The sequence below is a fragment of the Ursus americanus genome, chromosome 14, assembly GCF_024610735.1.
Source record: "Ursus americanus isolate L20-20 chromosome 14, mUrsAme1.1.p, whole genome shotgun sequence".
Taxonomy (NCBI): domain Eukaryota; kingdom Metazoa; phylum Chordata; class Mammalia; order Carnivora; family Ursidae; genus Ursus; species Ursus americanus.
In genome coordinates, this window is record NC_142140.1 from 33,696,607 (window position 1) to 33,718,010 (window position 21,404).

At 37.0% G+C, this 21,404-nt stretch overlaps 1 protein-coding gene across 2 annotated transcripts in view; it reads left to right on the plus strand.

The window, feature by feature from the left end:
* ERC2 (ELKS/RAB6-interacting/CAST family member 2) overlaps positions 1-21,404 on the plus strand; it is an 858,173-nt gene that overhangs the window by 372,030 nt on the left and 464,739 nt on the right. For both annotated transcript variants that reach the window (XM_087866956.1, XM_087866957.1), the window contains 4 exons: positions 3,432-3,569; positions 10,027-10,167; positions 13,252-13,392; positions 17,418-17,453. In XM_087866956.1, the coding sequence (XP_087723082.1) occupies positions 3,432-3,569; positions 10,027-10,167; positions 13,252-13,392; positions 17,418-17,453 (456 nt within the window). The remainder of the gene's footprint in view (positions 1-3,431; positions 3,570-10,026; positions 10,168-13,251; positions 13,393-17,417; positions 17,454-21,404) is intronic.

Genomic DNA, 21,404 nt, shown 5'->3' on the forward strand with positions numbered 1-21,404 from the left:
ATTTTTGTTTATTGAAGCTAAGCTGGTATAAATTCAAAGTGTTATAAAATTAAGTGTTACAAATTTAGGATGTTACAAGTAATCCCCATGGTAACCACAAAGAAAATAGCTGTTGAATACACACACACACACACACACACACGCACACAATGATTATAGAACTTAACCATTTTACTACAAAAAAATCAACTAAGTACTAAAGAAGACAGTAATGCAGGAAATGAGGAATAAAAACATAAGGTATACAGAAACAAATAGCAAAATGACAGATGTAAGTCCCTCCTTTTCAGTAATTACTTTAAATGTAAATGGATTAAACTCTAATTGAAAGACAGAGATTGGCAGAATGGATTAAGAATAAGAAAACAAACAAACAACCCCTCCCCACTACTCGCACCATGATCCAACTATATGCTATCTATAAGAGAGTCACTTTAGATCCAAAGACAGAAATAGGTTGAAAGTGAAAGGGTGGAGAAATATGTTCTATGCAAGTAGTAACTGAAAGAGACAAAACAGACTTTAGTTCAGAAAAGTTTACAATAGACCAATAAAGGCCTTATAAATTAACAAAAGTTTCAATACAAGAAGGTATGACAATTACAGGCTTTTATGAACCTAATGCCAGACCATCAAAATATGTAAAGCAAAAACTGACAGAACTGAAAGAAGAAGATAGTTTTGTAATAATAGTTGGAGATGTCTGTACTCCACTCTCAATAATAAAATAATCAGAGAGAAGATAAGTAGGGAAATAGAGGAATCAAACAACAAAATAAATCAGTAAGATCTAACAGACATTCAGAACACTCTATCCAATAATGGCAACAGGTGCATTCTTCTCAAGTACACATGGGATATTCCCCAGGCTTGGCCATATGATAGTCCACAGATTAAGTCTCAATAGATTTTAAAAGATGGATATCATAGAAAGTATTTTCTCTAACCACAAAAGGATGAAGTTAGAAATCAGTAACAGAAAAACTGGAAATTGTGCAAATTTGTGGAAATTAAACAAAGCACTTTAAAAAAATGAATGGATCAAAAAAAGTCACATGAGAAATGAAAAAATATTTAAAAGGTGAATGAAGACAAAAGTTACGGAGTATAGAGAAAGCAGTATTAATGGGGGGAGTTTACACATCAAAGGAATATCAGCAGAGTAAAAAGGCAAGCCTCAGAATTGGAGAAAATATAGATTATATATGTGATAAGTGATTAATATGCAGAATATATAGAGAATTCCTTAAACTCAACAACAATAACAAAGAATCAAACAATGTGATTCAAAAATGGGCAAAAGGCTTGAATAGGCATTTCTCTCCAGAAGATATACAGATGGCTAGTAAGCATATGAAAAGATCGCTCAACATCACTAGTCATTAAGGAAACAATAATCAAAACTATAAGGAGACACCATCATACTCATTAGGATGGCTACTATACCCAAAACCAGAAAAAACCAAGTGTTATATTACCTGCATACTGGTAGGACCCTGGCCCTAAACTTCTTCAGTCCTCTCAGTGATTTGGAGAGGCCCCAAGGAGTCTCTCACAGGCTTATAGTCAGTCTTCTTTAGCTTCTATTTCCAGTGCCCCAAATCCCTTGAAATCAGTGCCTACCACTGTCCCAGGGCTGATGCTCTGAGAGAAGGTATCCTCTGTCTTGTTCAGGGCACTGTTACCCAGGGTGACGGGGGTGTCTAATCAGTTTGCTTGGAACCACCATGCATTTACACATATTCGTGTACACAAATGTATCTGTGGGTGTGGGTGTACTCAAGATAATAGCACACACTCTCCTTGAAGAACCAGTCCTCTCAGCTGTTGGCTTCTTTTATATAACGAGTATCATTCTGACATGTAACCATCCATATTCTTGTTCACCCATATATTTATTTATGGTATTGTGTAACTGCATGAACACTTGTCTGGAATGGAGAAAGCCTTTGTTTTGACTGCAGATGATTATGCGTTTTGAGTTCCTGTGTTTTCCATGGAGGGACAGTGAATTCTCACCATGGTAGGTGGGCAGGAATACATTGCATTTTGATGAAGGAGAAGGCTAATTGTTTGGCCTATAACTTAAGTTTCCAGGATGTCTGTCTCAAGGCAGAAAACATGTCTTATTAAAAGGATACATTGGGGGGGAAAAGAAAGGAAAGAAGGAGGAAAGGAAGGAAGGGAGGGAGGGAGGAAGGAAGGAAGGAAGGAAGGAGAAGGAAAGGAGGGAGGGAGGAAGGAAAGGGGAAAAGTCCATCTCTGTTGGTTCAAATCCCTTGTAGCCATTGGAAAAAATAACCAAGTCCCATGTCCTGCCAGTTGAGGGTCAGCAGGGTCATTGTTTTGTATTCAGAGCTGTTTTGCTGCTGCTACTACTGTCACCTCCACTGTCACCCTGTTCTCCTCCTTGTTGTTACTGCGACTGCTGTCACTATTTGTGTTGCATTCCAGATTTATGCTAAATGAATCAAATAATCCAAAAATTTGTTTAAGTCACACATTGTTAAACATGCATTTGGAATGATTTCCTGCGAAAGCCTGGGTGCAGAATACAAATATTTTGAATGGACTTATCTTAGAGTTGTACTGCTTTTTTTACTTGTCACTTTAAAACCCTTAATACGAATAAATTGTTTGTACAGTGGGCTTTTTTTAATCCTTAGATAAGAAATACATGGTTTGAAAGCAGAGAATAAAAACATGAATGATAATGTATGCAATGCCCGGGAAAGGTCCTTGCTGCTGCTCATGGGCAGGCGTTATAATCAGCTATTTGGCGTGTTTATTTCAGGCTGCAGATAGTGGATAAAAGTGGCTGGTTGGTTGCCAGCACATGACTTAGTTGCCAAATGGAGTGTTTAGTACTTGTTACATTTGATTTATATCACAAGTTCTTCCCATTAACAGTCTACTGATGATAACCTACTTGGCTTTTCATGTGGTTACTTTGAAACAGCCACTTGACAACAACATTTGGCATATCACAAAGTTTAATACTGAATAAAAGAGTGAGTGAATGACTACATAGGTTCTGCTATATATTGATATGGTGCTTGACAATACATGTCTTTTCATTGAATGAAAAAATCCTGCATATGTCTTTCTCTGATTCACTGTATGAAGATTAGATTATGGACTGGTCTGGTAGGAGAGATAGAAATAGGTAGAAATAGCAATGTTTACATGTCTGAAGGGCTTGCATCAGTATGGAAGGAGGTAGTCTGCTCATCTGTACCGCCATTTAAATACAAAGTTGAAGTACATGGAAGAATGAGGGCTCATCAAAATGGCCTTGATTCTAAGTCAGTGTAACCTCAATGCTGACAATGTCTATAACCTGGGGTCTATTTTTTTAAACAGGACCACTTCAAGAAGCTTGGCCTTGGATATGTAATAAAATATGCATTAAATGTGATCTTTATTTTCAGATTGAAAACTTGCAAGAACAACTTAGGGATAAAGACAAACAACTAACCAATCTGAAAGACAGAGTAAAGTCCTTGCAGACGGATTCCAGTAATACAGATACTGCGCTAGCAACACTTGAAGAGGCTTTGTCGGAAAAGGTGAGCTTGGGCTGAAAAATGGGGGTGTCAGGACTTAGGGAAACATGGCTGGGAGGAGATGATCTAAATGTATTTGAATGTGCCCGCTTTTCTCCATGTGCTCACACTAACTTCCGTCCCAGCTGGACCTCCCTCTCCCATGTTAGCCCCTCCTCAGTACACTTGGCACATTAAATAAGCCAGGAGAGCCTTGAAATGCAAACCTGATCATACCACATTTGGCCCTGCTTAAAAACCTTCACTAGCTTGTTACTGTTCTTAGGATGATAAAAATCGAAATCCTTTACCTGGCACATACGATCTATCCCTTCATTTGATCTGTCTCGGATCTGGTCAGCTACCTCTCTGCCTGCCTGCCTTACTCCTCTCTCCTTCCCATCCTCCTACCCTCTTTCCCTTTGTCCTTCTTATTCTCCTAGCCTCTCTCCTTTGCTCTTCCCTCCCTCTCTTCCTCTACCTTCCCTCTTCTTTCCTTCCTGCTTTCCCAGCCTCATCCCCCATCTCTCTTCCCTTGTTCTCTGTATTCTAGCTATGCTGGCCTAGATCTTCAAGTCTGCCATGTTCCCTCCTTTCTCAGACCCTTTGCACACACTATTACCTAGCCTATAATGTTCTTTATTTTCTGCAGATTTAATTCCTCTTCTTTTGGGAGTTCAGCTTCCTGAGAAGCTGTGTTACACAGTAGTCAAGGATGTGGACTTGGAAGCTAGACTGCCTGTCTCCTATATTCCCCTTTATCATTGTCTGTTAACTGTAGTAATGAAGTCAAGTGGAAGGAGACCTAGCTAGGAGCTAGTCCCAGCCCTGCCACTAACTAACTAGATGACCTTGGCAAGTAGCTCTCTTTCCCAGCATTTGTGGAATGGAAGGCATTAGATTAAATGGTCCACAGGTGGTTGTTGTTTTTTTTCCCAGGGTATCTTAAAGAAGACTTCTTTGTTTTTTTTTTATAGTAATAATATTTTTTATTATATTATGTTAGTCACCATACAGTACATCCCTTGTTTTTGATGCAAAGTTCGATGATTCATTAGTTGCATGGTGCACTGGGTGTTATACGCGACTTCTTTGACTTCTAGGTGAGAATCACCAGGAGGTGCCTGTTGAAAATCTGAATTATTAGGCTGCATCTATACCTACTAAATCAGAACTTTGAGAGGGCCTGGGATTCTGCACTTTAGCAGGTTCCTGATGTGAACATCCAGTCATTGTGGTGTTTACCCTATTATGAAAGCCACTGCACTACATAAAAAAATAAGAGATGCAAAGAGGAAGAGCTGTAATTCTATGGCTAGATAGAAATTATAAAATTATAACTTTAATATTAAATTATAAAGATACAAGATTTTACTTGAAAACGTGAAAGAGTAAATAAGATGATTCTTCAGGGAAAATACTCTTTTTTAAACATTTAAGAATTTATTACCAAAACTCTGTAGTAATTTTGTTTGTAAAAATTTGAATGAGGGAATGTTGGTTCAAAAACTATTAATGATTATGTATCCTGTTTGCAGTTTTTGAGTGATATGATGTCAGTCCATTACTACCTCTCAATTTCTTTCTGCAACTTTACAGAAGTAAACATATACCATATAATTTTTCCATGTCATGGATTCTTGGCAGGATTTTATCATTTTTATCCCCTGGCCCTATTAAGATTTGATTTATTCTAGTTTAAATCCCAAAACAATTCCTGAATCTGAAACTGTTCCTTTTATTTAAGCACTTCCTTTGAGACTGCAGGGATGACTGGGAAGAAAGGCTGAGGTCTGTGGGAGTCTGCCCCCCTCATATTCTTGCCACCACATGAGAGTTGCATCACGTGGGGCAAGCCTCTTCTCTTAGTACCTTATTTTCAAAATGCACATTTAAATTAGCTGACCTCTAAGTTCCATTTTCTTTGGAACTACCTTGGTAATAATTATTCAGTCTGCTGATCCACAATCTCAGGCACATGGAATCTGAATTGGGCAATAGATGAGGAGTCGAGTAGTTAGATACATTGAAGAGCCTGGCAGAGAATAAAAACGAGGGAAGTGGGTTTGGTGTGAGGCAGTAGGGACTGCTGGCAACTATGGCAATCTGCAGAGTCCTTGACCTACCTCAAACCATTCAAATTCAGGTTTTAAAATATTATGATGCTCAAGGTAAATGTGATGTAGGCCAGCTTTGGCCTGTGAGCTCTTAGTTTTCAAACCTTATTTGCACCTAACTTTTAGCCTTTCACAGTAACGAAGAATAAAAGCAAACAGATCAATTCATTTGAAGGGAATTTTCAAAAGCTCTCCAAAAAGAAAAAAGAAAAAAAAGGAGTTGGCTATAATCAGTCTAAAGTAAGGAGAAGCCACTGGTGCCAATATCAGCATTAAGTGGTCAGTTTCAGGACGCCTGGGTAGCTCAGTTGGTTAAGTGTCTGCCTTTGGCTCAGGTCATGATCCCAGGGTCCTGGGATTGAGCCACACATTGGGCTCCTCGCTCAGCAGGGAGCCCGCTTCTCCCTCTCTTTCTGCCTACTGCTTTCCCTGCTTGTACTCTCTCTCTTTGTCAAATAAATGAATAAAATCTTAAAAAAAAAAAGTGACAAAATCAGAAAGTGTGTTTGAGAGGCACAGACAAAAACGTTGGATAGGAACTGGCAAGGTTCTTTATCACGGGACAAAGAATAGTAGATTCCTTTTAAGTATTTATTCCAATATCAAACTTTTGTGTGTATCCAAATAATTTTATCATCTAAGGAGCTTCTTAAAATACAGTTCCTGGGTCCCATTTCCTAGTGATTCTGATTCAGTTGCTTTGCCGTGGGGCCAAGGGACCTGTGATTTTTTTTTTTTAAGGATTTTTATTTTTTTATTTGAGAGAGACAGAGATAGCCAGAGAGAGTGCACGAGTGAGGAGGAGAGGGAGAAGCAGGCTCCCCAATGAGCAGGGAGCCCAACACGGGGCTTGATCCTAGGACCCTGGGATCATGACCTGAGCTGAAGGCAGACGCTTAACCAACTGAGCCACCCAGGTGCCCCGAAACCTGTGATTTTTAAAAGCATGCCTAATGATTCTGATGAAAGTGGTCAATGAACACACTTTGAGAAATACCAAACCTATGCTCTTACATTTTAAAGATGGGAAATGGCCTTAGTGAGGTGAAATGACTTGCCCAGAAATGAAAATTTTGGACAGATGCAGTACCATTCCCCATTTCTGGGTGCTAGGTGGGTGTCATGGATAGACCATGGTGCATGCTAACTTCTCAACCCAGTGCTCCCGGAAGCCACTTCTAATCTATCTAAGTTGGCCCTATGTTGGGACTTTGTTGCCTCCCCTGGACTATCGAAGGCCACTCAGCTCACGGGTGATGGAATGGGACTGAAACTCAAACCTTCCGATAATTGTGCTTTTGACAGTATCACAATCGTGTTTAATGGCCCTTGCCTCACAAGTTCCCGTTTTATCCACATTTAATTGAATAGATCCCCTGGAACAAGATATGGTACAAAAAATAAAATGATTAATTAAAAATCATGGACTCATAAGAACGTCTAATTATTTGCTGTCATTTGGCTGATGAATAGAACCTATTAGGCACTATTCACTGATCACTTGAATTATGACCTTCCAGGGAGGTGTTATTCCTTTTAGTTTCTAAGAATTTATATACGTATTCACAGTGCAAAAAATAATGCCACTTAGCAAGTTAAGATTGAGTATGACTTAGTTCTAGGATTGACACACAGAAGCTCAAGAGGCGGAACCCACAGTATTTATAAAGCTGGTCTCGCCAAGCCTTGCTGTAGCCACATAGCAGATAAGCAGTTGAGAAAGGCAGATAGCAGAGCCGGAGGCCGCTGTAATTCAGTTCCCGCTCAGTGATAAAGCACAAATAGATTAGACCTGTGCAGAGCCAGATGAGTGCACAAGAAACACTTGCCAATGCAAATAAGACTAAAACAAGAACACATTGTTGGAATTTCTGCAAGTTAGTTGTTAATCAAGTAGATCATGGCATATTAGGGCCTTTTAACACATGTTTTTGACATCTGGCCCTGCGTGGCTGACAGTTAAATTAGTTTTGTGATTGACGGAGAAATATTTTGTAGTATCGAATCATCAATAACACTTAAAAACATTATAGTGCTTGCTGATTTTTTTTGTCATCGATGCCCAGTCAATAGTACAAGTGCTTAGAGCGAATCAACGTACTTACCAAATGACTCTGACACCTTCTGGATGTTAACACGCATACTTAATTTTATTTCCCTTCCTTTGAAGCTAAGACGATCCCCAAGTCCCCCGAGTTCTTATTCCTTCCTTCAGCTTCTTTAATTGCCTGTTGTATGCCAGACAGTTTGCCCAGCCCTGAGTTAAAAGATTCACAGGATTTGAGTGCTGCCCTTTGGAAAGCTAGGCTGGGCGGATGGACATGCAGTAAAACCATAAGAAGGGCGCCAAGTAGGAATAAAGGCCACGTGATCCAGCCAGATTGATTCCTGGGAAGGTTTCCAAGTAGTGAGGCGACATAGTCAGTTGGAACTTAAAAAAAATGTCACTCCAGCAGCTCATATGGTGGAAGTGATGGCATGGAGAGGGCCTGGTGGCCGGGTAACCAGTTGTGATGCTTTTGCAACAAGTGTAGGCATGAGGGTTCAGCTGCTGAAATTTTTAAAAGCCCTTGAGAGACTTCCTGTGCACTGAGGCCATTTCTTCTTTTGTAGATGGCATAATCTTCCACTAACCAGGGTCACAGACAGAGTCAAATAGGACTATAACTGGAATCAAGAAGAAACAAATGTAGGCAATTAGTAGACTGATTTGTTCTGTTTCCACCCCCACTGTTGTAATAATATACTTCATTTTAAAGTGTTTTTAACTAATTGCAAAACAATAATGATACTTCTTTTTTTCCTTGAGAGCATTAGATACATAAATTATTGTCATTGGGGTAGAACAGTTGCTTCCCAGGGGGATCTTAAATCACAGGCTAAGTGTTCAAACTAACTTCCCTCTGCATCACATACTGTTTTACGTTGTCTTATGTATCAGTCCTTCTCTCATACTACATACTTATAAGAATATAAAAGATAATATCAGGAACCTAAGGAGTAGTTGTTAGACACCAGTATTTTTTAATGTTGCCATCCAAAAGGGAGTTCATATATATGTTGGGTAATTTGAAACAAATTTTAGAAATCTAACTCAGACTTAACCCTAATGGAATTTTACTTAAAAAGAAGAAGGCTTTGGGGCGCCTGGGTGGCTCAGTCAGTTGAGTGTCTGCCTTCGGCTTGGGTCATGATCCCAGGGTCCTGGGATTGAGCCCCACATCAGGCTCCCTGCTCTGTGGCGGACCTGCTTCTCCCTCTACTGTTCCCCCTGCTTGTTCTCTCTCTCTCACTGTCAAATAAATAAAATATTAAAAAAAAAAAAGAAGAAGGCTTTTATTTTGATACTGGTAAGGTTCCACATTTTTGGAAAACATGTCTACCAGAGCAGTGTTTTCATTTCAGCATATAAGTCAAGGGCAGCAAGATTCTCAGATCTCCTTAACGGGCACCATGCGTCTGTTTGTGGCAGTGCAGTCTCATGGCCATGGCTAAGACTCAGAGAACCTGGATGCTGGACTGTGCCTTCTGTTAATGTGCTGGGTCACCTTGGATGAGTTAGCCAGTCTCTGGGCCTTGGTTTCCTGCTATAGTGTTACTAGTAGCACTGGTTCAGACCGTGCAATTGTGATGAGGTCTAGATGGAGAAGGGCACATCACAGCACCTAGCATGTAGTAAGCTTTTAGTAAAGGAAAGGTGCTGTTTGAACTATGTCAAATTCAAGCAATGTTTTGGAGTCTCTACTGATTGCCAAGAAACCATTGGAAAAATATGGAGGAAATTAACATCTCTAGGCACATTGGCAAATTACTTATCCAATGAGCTCATTCTTTATTTTGCCTTAAGTTTTCACTGTGATTTCAGACCTAAGTCCCAGAGGGCCTAGGTCTGCCCCACTTACTAGCCAGAGAAGAGTCTTCAGAAACCAAGGAAGTTTTTTTGATATCAAATGGGAAAGCCAAGCAAAGAGGGTTGAACCAAGAGGTTCATTCTGCTTCTTCCACTTGTCCGTTAAAGGCTTTAATAAGTCTAGGGTCTTGGTGCCTAAACCTCCCCCTTCTGGAACTGCTTTTGGAATTTCCCAAGTACCACCATAAACCAAGAACAGTCTCAGAGCTTGAACATTAAGGTCTCTTGCAATGTTGTGATGCTGACTTTTATAAGTAAGCCAAAAGCCATATTGCTTGTCTTTCCCAAATGCTGTTATGCACAGTCTCTCTTCACAAACCCGAGTTTGACTATCTTGCGTGTATTGACTCGTGTAGAGCATTTCCTACATTTGTCGCCTGCCATTTCCTTTTGTAGTGTGTCTTGGCACACACATTGATGGTTTCTCACTTCTTTTTTGATAATTGCCTCACAGGAGAGAATAATTGAGCGTTTGAAAGAACAGCGAGAGAGAGATGATCGGGAAAGATTAGAAGAGATAGAATCTTTCCGAAAAGAGAACAAAGATCTGAAAGAGAAGGTCAATGCTTTACAAGCTGAACTGACTGAAAAAGAGGTGAGTCTGGAAAAACAAATGAACCATACTGATAGTCCTATTCATGGGAGCCTCAAGAGACTAGAGAGTGAGTTTGAGGGGCTATGTGAAGGCTTTGGGGACGTAGTTACCTTTCCTTGGCAGAGCTGTCTGAATTCGAAGGAAAATATTTACCGTAACTCCCTTCATCAGGATGCCCTATGCCCTCTTCTCTACTCTAACCACAAACAATGTAGCTCCTGGAAAGTTTTCTTGATATCTTACCACATTTGTGTGGCTTAGAGGATTCTGTATTTTTTCCATGTCCCATGATCTTTTGCTTGGGATAACAACAATCTCAATAATGACATCTCCACTTATTGAGGGCCTGTTATATGCCAGTCCTTGTGTTGGGTGATTTACATTCATCTGTGCTGTTCAACCGAATCACCAGGTTAGTGGATACAGTACCATGCTGTACACAAAGTATAGGTTAAATGTGGCTATTCTTCTGGAATATTTATTTTACATTATGGTAAATAATTTAAAACAGTATTTTCATGCTAGAGCAAACGTAGATGCAGAATACAAATCCTACTTGCATTTTTTTAAGTAAAACAATATACTTTAAAGAAATTTTTTGCCTGGGGATTATGGAGAGGATAGGTTGGGCTAGACTCTCCATGCAATGAGGGATACCTATAACTCCTTTAGTTTACTTAGGGATACTTTGATGGAGAAGCTTGAGAAGCATTATTGCATGTTATTTTGTTCAGCCTCCAAAACTCTGAGATATGTGCCATTGTCCACAACTGGCCCCTTCACACTTCTTTTTGTCCATGCGAAATGTCTATCTCCTTTAGGGCTGTTAGAGATTCTTTCCTCCTGTTGGTCAATATTACTGCATAGTTGTCCATTTTCCAGCCCCAGATTATTACCTCAGCCCTTGGGTTTTGGTAATTCTATACAAATTAAAGTACTGTCTAAATGAGGACTCCAAGAGTGGGAGAATTGATGAGTAATAGAAACAAAATGCATATTCCCTAAAATGTAAGCACACTAGTTTTTTGTTTTTTACAGAGGAGCTTATTCTTTGATATGAAAATAAAAAATGTGAATTCTCTTCCTACTATTTCACTTCTACATCTGACTTGGGGGATCTGTAATTACTGTAGTTGGTATGTGGCAGATGGCATGGAAGCTTTGACCTCATTTCCAATAACTGATTGCAAGTGTTATTCATGGATTTGCACCTTAAAATATATATATATATATATACACTTAAAATTGAAAAGAGATCTTGATAACATTGTGGAGCATAGCTTTAAATAAAAATAATTTTGTAAACAGTGCCTACATTGTATGATTTCAGACAGGCATTTCAGCCAACATTTATTGTTCCTGTATAGTAAGGTGCCTGCCACTGGGATGGGTGTGTCAGTCAAGGTTCTACCAGAAAAACAGAACCGTATTAAGAAATTTAACCATATTAAGAAATTTACTGCTAGGAATTGGCTTGCACAGTTATGGGGGCTGGCTAGGCAAGTCTGAAATTCATAGGGTAGGCCATCAGGAAGGCAGGCTGAAAACACTCCAGACAGGAACTGGCACAGCAGTCCACAGGTGGATTTCTTCCTTCTCAGGGAAATCTCAGTCCTGCTCTTAAGGGCTTTCAACTGATAGGATCAGGCCCATCCAGACTTGGGAATAATATCCTTTACTTAAAATCAACTGATGATAGGTGTTAGTCACATCTACAAAATACCTCCATAGCAACACCTAGATTAGTGTTTGATTGAATAACTGGGAACTATATAGCCTAGCCAAGTTGATGCATATAGCTATCAGACCTGGCAATTTAAAATGTAAAGAGAAACAACATATAATTGTTGTCAGCTTATAATTTAGTTGGGGTGATAATCACCTTTGCATGACAAAATGCCTAGATTGCAAGGTCCTTTATTATTTCTGTGGGAGTGGTATGATAAAGAGCATTGAAATTGAAGTCAGAGTTCTGGGTTTGAGACCTGTGTCTTCCTTTAATAGGTCAGAAACCTTGGAGAAGACAGTTCATGTGAACCTCAATTTCTTGACCTGAAAAATGAGAGTGGCTACTCTGTTTCAGAGGGTTGTTAGGACTGGATAGTTTGTTGAGTGATGGTGGTGTTATTTCATCAACAAGATTATTCCAGGGCCCAGGAAGTAGCCCAGACACAAAGTATTAGGTAACATCATTTACTGAGTGGCCACTGTGTGCTTAGTGTTTTTCTAGGTGCTGCAAATGGATATAAAGGAAACTCACAAAGTCTGATTTGGGGTAATAACTGAATATTTTAGTTACATTGTTAGATGGTGCTAATCGTTTCATGTTTGGTAATAGACATTGCCTTCCTAGCTAAGCAAAGTTATGTTCCATGATATATGCACATATGTACTTCTCTACTTTTTGAAATTCAGACTGTCCAGGGGAGCTCTTGGTTTCTGGGCATGATTGATGAGTGGAACAATTTAGGCAAACCCATGTCTGAGTTGGTTCATTATATCTGTTGAATTTGGATTTACCAAGGACTGGGATGTAAAGTCTACTCTAAATTTTAAAAATAATTTTATCTTTGATTCTATAGAGGGTATTTTAAAAACAATTGGTTATTTTTCCATTAAAGAAATGGAATTTGATAAAAAACTTAACAGGATGCTTCTTTTATATTTGATTTGCCCTTGGGGGGGGAAAGCATTAAAGTTAGTATTTTCTTTCATATTTGTCTTAGAGTCTGCACGACTTGACAGCAATAAACGTAAATGGAAGGTTCAGAGTGTCTGTTTTGCCATGACATGTAAAGACCACCCTGGGACTTACATCATTAGCATGACTTTGAGACGTGAAACATGCATTTACTGACCACACCATTTGGTCACATTTGATTCTACTGCAATTAGATCCTGCTCGGTTCTGTAAGCTGGCCAATTTTAATTTCCTGGCTAGAGCTGGCTATTGTTACCTTAGTAAGACTATATTTACCCTTTCTGTCTAATGCACACTTTATTACTATGCAGAGAATCAATGTATTCAAATTGAAGAGTAGTAGAAATTGCAGTGTTTTACTTACTAGTGTTCTTTCCTTTCAGTCTAGTTTAATTGACCTCAAGGAACATGCATCTTCATTAGCCTCAGCAGGGCTGAAAAGGGACTCCAAATTAAAATCTCTAGAAATAGCCATTGAACAAAAGAAAGAGGAATGTAGCAAATTGGAAGCACAGTTAAAAAAGGTAAGTGAAGTCCAAGAAAAAAAAATGCTCATTTTACAATGAATTTATAAAATGGAAAAGGAAGAGATATTTTGCAAAGAAACAAATCCCTTATCTTTTGCTGTCTGCCGATAAGAGAATTAGGCACTCTTAACTTATGAAGTCTGCATCAAATTGGCCAGTGAACCTGAAAAAATATCTTAGGTTTCCTGTATGAAAAAAAACTTGAAAAATAGATGAAAATAGTAGTGGAAGTAAAATATATATATATTGTAAAAATAAGCTGGTACTCTGGGTAAATCTCAACTATAAAAAATAAAATAAAAATGTTTGTAACAAATCAGAGAATCTGGGGTCCCATTATATGTTGATAAACTTTTACTACCTTCAGAAGTAAGTCAATTTTTGTATTAGAACTTTGTAAAAGTTTACCTGACAATAACAAATTTCTAGACATCCACCCAAATAGTCAAATTCCCTAGGATATCTGTGGGATGACTATTTGTACTTAACCAAAAATGACCTTAATATCTTAGAAAGCTTGTTGAATGTAGAAGACTTTGGAAAAGAAAACAGGATCTTTACATTGAAGCATTAACATGTTTTCTCTGAACTGGACATTTTTGTGGAGTACATTTCCAGTCATGCATTGTTCCTTTGACTTTTTCCCTGTGTTGTTTGGTACGTCTGCACTCATTGTTCACATAAAACTCATAACTTTATGAGTTTAAGCATTTTGTTTCCCTTTGACAACTTATAAACTTATTCAAAAGAGGTGATAAGAATCTAAATAATCAAGCAAAGCATATAATGAAATTTGACTATGTATAATTTATAGCACACTGGAATGGGGATTTATTTGCTAAAGTTATGAAAATATATGATACGGATGATAGGGATGTTAAAGCATCATATATCTGTGGAGAAATTATTCTGAATATTTAAAAATTGAATATACTATTTTGTATGATGCAATATATAACTGAAATGTGATTATACTCTGTTCACGGAATTTTAGAAATTGTCCTGAAAAATTTCACACTAGTAAAGTCTCCTTACTGAAAAAAATAGAGATCAAATCCATCTACAGCAAAACAGCAAGAAAATCACTGTATTGCAAAATCTACTTTCCAATCCACTCAGCATCTCACTTTTTTCAAGTGATATCTAGTTAAGCAGAAGTCTCGAACAATAAATAGAAGAATTTAAATGGCCCATTTGAGGGTGCTTAAGTGGCAATTGACTTGGCTGTTTATGCATTGAGTGTATTATAATACATTCTTGACACATAAGAATGTGTTCTGTAATATGTTATACATACATGTACATATCAAGAAATGAACCTCGGAAAGGTACTTTTAATTTAATGAACAGTTTTGTGATCACAAGGCAGCTCTAGGATAACTGTGAGAGAACTTCATTGACTCACTTTGCATTAGCTTATCTTAGTTGCATTGTGCTGAAATCCTGAAGAAGGAGGACCTCAATTAGATCCGGCCATGAAAGATAGCTTCATCAATTTTGTGTAGTCATTGTGGAACTGAGGCCACCACATATATTATTTCTGCAGATACATACTCAACATACTCCCTTTTAGTATAAGTCACCTATGGAATTTGAAACCCTCTAATAATTATAAGGAGGAGTGTCCCGTATTGACACTTACAGTTTCCATGTATATGACTTGACTAGTTTAATAAGTGAACGTCTATGCATTTCAATTTAGTTTCTTTCAACGTAGCTCTGATTTGCCCAAGGAATCACTCAGAGCATGTGGTTTCCTTAAACTCTCAGGTACACATTGTGTGCTGAAATTCGCAGAGCAAATCCTGTAAACATTTTAGCATTATTCCTGACAATATTTTAACATTCTGCCACATCACCATGATTAAAGTGACAAATATGGTTGTTTTGCTGTAAGGACCTATTTAATTTATGAAAAGATAACTTATTTCTAAGTATATAATGTTTGCTATACTATCTCCTAAACGCATAGTACAGTGAAATTAAATAAGGTAATTAATTATAATTTAAATATTTTCATGCCTAACCTGCAGATGCTATTTTGTTATTTTTGGCTCTCTAGAATCAACTAAATTCAAAAGTTTAAAATACTTTTTCTAGTAGTCTTTAATTTCTGCTAATAAATAGTTCCGTAAAAACCTCAAGTACCCATCACCTTAAAAAGAATTGAGATCTACATGAAATATTTGAAAATATAAGCCAACAGTATGTGAATATACATATAAACACATCATTTACTCATGGAAAAATAAGCAGCTATAAACGCTTAAGGAGTGTCTGGGCCTCCTTTTAAATAAAAGGGTATGTGACTTGTGAATAAAATATAAAGGGTTACTAAATGAAAGCTGAAAACATAATAGTTTTATTATGTCATAAATAAACCATGAATTCCCAATGGAATTTTGCTCAAGATTTGTGAGCGTCCATGTATTTTTGCCATAAAATATACACAACATCGTAGATGTGTTTAGCTGAACAGAAACCTTGTTTGCCAGAGACAATGGGATCCAAATTGTGATTTAAATTTATTTTTGTCTTATGAACAGTTCTTGACATTGGTAAGGTGAGTTTTTACATGAAAGTTTGTGGAGAACATTCACATGCCTTGTTATTTTTAACCCTTTATTGGACTGTTAATTTAGGTCTCCACATACTTCATGATGAAAAATGGTTATAGACAGAAAAGGAACTGTTCCTTACACATTGCATCCCACATCTTAAAAACAATACCATCAAATATTCATGTGTGAGGAAAGTTTTCCTGATATTAATGAGGTTGATAAAATGATAGTAACCACGATGCACAGCAATGGGTTATGAGTGTGCTTTACAAATTACTGCATTCATTAATCTTAAGTAGATACCCAGGGGTTGAGAAGAACCTCATTAGTGATATGTGGATAATTTTGTCTTTCAAAAGAGTATGTGGTGTTCAATATGTAGAAGTAATTTTACCTTATCTAACTAGAAATCAATCGAGAAGCAACAAATCAAAATGTTATGATTTGGTAATTTTCCAATTAATACCATCTTTGAGGAGAGTGGCTTTTTTTTAACCATGGTAAAATTATCATTTACTTCATCAAAGTCAAACAAATGAAAAATTCAGGCTCTTCAAACGCACATGTCTCAGCTTAAAGCAAAGTGAAAGTTCCTACAGTATTTCACCTTCTACACCTTGACGTTGAGCCCCAAGTTAATGATGTAGGTATTTAAGAAATAGAACCTGAGAGTGATATTTAAGATAATATTCAGTACATTTAAATCCACAAAAATTTAAATCTTCTACACAAAATAGACTGGAGAGCTTTACAAATTCTGAAGCACTTGGAACATAATAGGATAGTCACTAAAAATTACATTTTTATTAATTATGAACTAACAGTAGAAGCTGGTAATGGGCAAAGGATAATACTGTATTTTGGTTCCCTTTATTCTTCCTGATGACTTAATTTTTTTCTTCTCCCATTTACTGTTAATCCTGTAATGTCTTGCTTACTGATATTTTGCTATTGCTAACCTGCTGTTTGCTGATCTATATTTTCCTAAAATTAGACTGAATAGAAACTTCAGGCTTGTGTTAATATAAAAGAAGAGCTATAAACTCAATGATAAGATTTAATTAATCTTTTATTATTACCATCTTTGAAGTTCAGTTAATAAATTGCAGGCTTGGCCAAAAGTACTTCTTCTGATTCATTGCTAGAGGCCAGCACTTCATGTATCATCAAAAGTGGACAGCTTTCTTTATTTCATGGGTTATTTAACTTGAGAAAGGGAAAGTAACACAAACCTTAAATTTCTTATTCCAGCTATTCTTTTTTAGGAGCCAAAGTCAACATTTCTATTTCCCTAGAGCCTCTCACTTTCACTGTGGAATGTTTAGAAACTGAAATTTCTTCTTTTTTAACAACCAGTTCGTCTGTGCAAATGCACTGGATTTGTTGAGCTAATGCTGTTTTTCTGGATCTTTCCTTCTTTCCCTGTCTGTGCTTCAATGCCTCCCCAACTTTGCAATGTAGCAAGCTGAGCAGTTGTTCAATCAGATGTACAACCCAGTAAGTCATTTCTGAAAGTTCCCGCTGTAACATATCAAAGCATGAGGATCTATTGATCACATGTCATGGTGTGCCATACTGGGGAGGTTTCAAAAATATATATGAGTCTCTTCCCATTTCTGTTCTGTCAAAAGAAATGACCTGTGCAAAGGCTACTGCCATTTCTTTTGAATATGAAATTTAAAAATTAAGAACTTAAGAAAATATTGCCAGCTCTGATTTTACCTCCTTCTTAACTTCAACTTTAAGGCTATAGAAAAGGGGAGGTCAGCTGCAGATCTAGGCTCATGGAACTCTTTCTTAGTTCCTTCTAACTCAGAGTTACCTATGTGAAAAGGGATAGCATTTGTAAAATAGCAAGCAAGTCAATGTAAATTACATTCAAATGATAGAAGTTAAAATAGGCTTAGATTTTAAAATAGGGCTATGCTCTTTGAGATTGGTAAATGCCTCACATTATTGTGGGTTTTGTAAGAGTTAAAAACATGTCATTTAGCTGAGGAAAAACTAAAATATAGCCTCCTAATAACAGATAGTAACAATTTTGATTATAGCTTAATGATACACAAAACAGGTAACTAGTAAAAATATATGTAAAATGGCCCAGATGCCACCACTGATTTTTTTATCCTAATGACAGGTGTGCATTTATATGAAGCAGTTTATTTGTTTCTTTAACTTATTAAAGAAGAAAGACCTTTTTGTTTTGTCAACTCAACTGGCGTAACTGGGTGAAATATTACCTAAAGGTGACCAGAATTCGTCATTTGGCAGATGTGATCTGTGCTATCATGCATTCTAATTACTTCCTATTTATGAATTCCCCTCATGGGAAAAGGGAATAGCATAGATAAAGGAAACAATTCAGCCAACAGCTTTTTGTTAAGCTGCTATTCCAGGATACATACAGCATGATACACAAGATGCTTGGGTGTATTTAATTAGATTCAACCTCCACCCTCCATTCTTTAAAACAGATTTTATTTTTGCAAACAGAATTTCTCAATTTCCATTGGTGCGTCTTTATTAACCTCTTTCCACAAATACGATTTTTCGCAGAGTGGGAAAAATAATCCAAATTTCCTATCCCTTAACATTTGAATGGGAGTGTTATTTATTATTATTTAGTTTTTTTGTGGGTGGGGGGGGGGCAGAGGGAGAGAGAGAATCCTAAGCAGACTCCACGCCCAGCACATGAGCTGGACTTGGGGCTTGATCTCACAAACCCAAGATCATGACCTGGGCTGAAATCAATAGTCAAACGCTTAACCGACTGAGCCACCCAGGCACCCCTTGAATGGGAGTGTTAATAAGCAGGCTCTAGACGATGGGTAGGTGAAGAAAGACAAGACTGGAATGTCTTTAAACTTGAAAATTGACCCTGGGGAAAAATGAGTATTTTCTTTAGATCATTTTTAAAAAATATAAAATAATCTCAGTGAAATTGTTTCACATTTACTAGTTGGGGACAGGAAGAAAACCTAAGTATGTCACATTTTGGGTATGTGCAGGACAACTGGGGAGCAGCAAAGAGTTATCAGAAACATGACAGGATTTCAGCATCCCTGTCAGAATAGGTAGGACCAAAGAAATAGCTCTGTTAACTTTAAGACCATTTCCAGAAATAGTGATGATACGGCACTTATTGGACTTTCCAACCACAGTGGCAGGTCTCCAGGAAGCAAAAACTAACCTTTCTCCTTGAATTAATTAAGCTAACCCATTGGTTTGGCATCCTGGCAGTATAGCCAGCCTCTCATTATTTCAACTCTCCCTGTCTGCAGATATTCTCCGGGTCCATTTCTTTTTTGGACTGATAGGGATGCAGCATGGTGGACTTTCTTTCCTTAACAGTCTTTAAAAAAAAAAAAATCATGTTATTCTGGTTATGAAAGTAACATATGGTCACAGTGGAGAATTTGCAAAAGTATGGAAGTATAAGAGAAAATAAAATGACTAGACACCTCCTGGCACAAAGATAATCACTAGGAGCATTTGGGGGGTTCCCTACCCAGACATCTTTTTTGTTATTCTTATCCTCTCCTCTCTCCCTTTCTCTCTCCTTCCTCCCACTTCTTTCCCTCCCCCTTTTCTTCCTTTTTGCTTTCCCTATCTCTCCTTTCTTCTTTTTTCTCATTTAATATTCTTATTTTCTTTTCACCAAATTGTGTCAGTGTTTATTGAATTGTATATTCTATTTTTATAACATATCATCAGCATTTTCTCCAGTAACTATTTTTCCAAAACACTATTTTATTATGTGATATTTCACTGTATTTAGTCATTCCCCAAATGTTGCTTATCTCCCTCCCCACTTTTTTTGCCAGTATATAATGCTCTGAAATACATCTTCCCACATTTCTACATTTGTCATGGAATAAATTCCTGGCCATTGATTTTTAAAAGCTCCTGATAGTTCTTACTGTGTTGCATTTTAGAGTCCTTCTACCATGAACTTTTTTTCAGCACTGGATAAAGGCAGCCTTTCTGCCACACCCTGACCAACACCAACAAGTGTCATTTTTCATAACTTAGACAAATGCATAGGTGGAATTTTTTTTGTCATTTTGACTTTGTTTTCTTTAATCACTAGAGTGGTTGAGGTTTTTAAAACATTTACTAGCTGTTTGTATTTTTCTTCCGTGAACTATTTCTTTTGGTCATATAAGCACTTGTTTTTGAGTTTACCGTTTTGTTCTTTGGTTTGTATGAGTCATTCTATACTTTATATAGAAACTTTGTCAGATTTGTGGCAATATTTCATTTCATTTAAATTTTTAAAAAAGATTTTATTTATTTATTTGAGAGAGAGAGAGCGAGAGAGCAAGCACGAGAGAGGGGAGAGACAGAGGGAGAAGCAGGCTCCCTGATGAGCAGGGAGCCAGATTCAAGGCTGGATCCCAGGACTCGGGGATCATGACCTGAGCCAAAAGGCAGACGCTTAACCGACTGAGCCACCCAGACACCCCTCATTTAAATTTTTTTTTAATAAAGAAGACTATTTTTAGGTTTCTTGACCTGTATTTCCCTTTAGAATTTTCTCATTTTCTTTAGGCTTAGAAGCCATTCTCTGATTTCAAGAGTAGGCACTCACATTTAAAACTTTTTAATGTTACTTTTTACATCAGTTTAACCCCTTTATGTGTCTTTAGTATATTTTGATTCATGTCAAGAGGTGAAATTTTAACATTATATATTTTTAAATGATCATCTAATTATCCCAGCACCATTTATCAAGTAATTCTTTAACTACTGTTCTTCATACTATTTCATTGTATACTAAGTTTTCATCTGGATGAATGTCTTGATTTCTGAACTGTTCAGTTTTATCAATGTCTATTGCTTGTTGGGTCAGAATTTTAATTATTGTGGCTTTATAATATTTTTAAGTATCTAGTGAAACAAATTCTACTGTAATTTTTTCTGCTTTTCATTTTGTTTTAGTCTTCTTAGCCTTTAATTTTCTGTTATTCCAAGTAAACTTCAGGATCACCTTGTCAACTAAAAAGCACAACTGTTGGTGATTTTAATTTGAATTATACTCAACCTATAAAATAATTTTAGGATGATATCTTTCCAATATTATTTCTTCCAATTCATGAACTTGATACAACTTTTATTTATTTCATAGATCTTTTACAGTAAAGGTTTGACATTTTCCTATTATAGGCCTGTGATATTTCAAGGATAGTTCTAAGTATTACTATATATCTGTATCTATCTATATATATATATCTATATATATCTCATTACTAATCTCCATATCTATATAGATATATCTATATGTACATAGGTATATCTATCTATATATAATTTTTAAGTTACTAAAAATTTATGTGAGGTTAATTTTTGATGAATGCTATATTTCTCCTTTTATTTTCTAACTAGTTATTGGTACCTAGGAAATTTCTTTTATTATTGTATGTTTATTTTGAATAAGGCCACCCTATA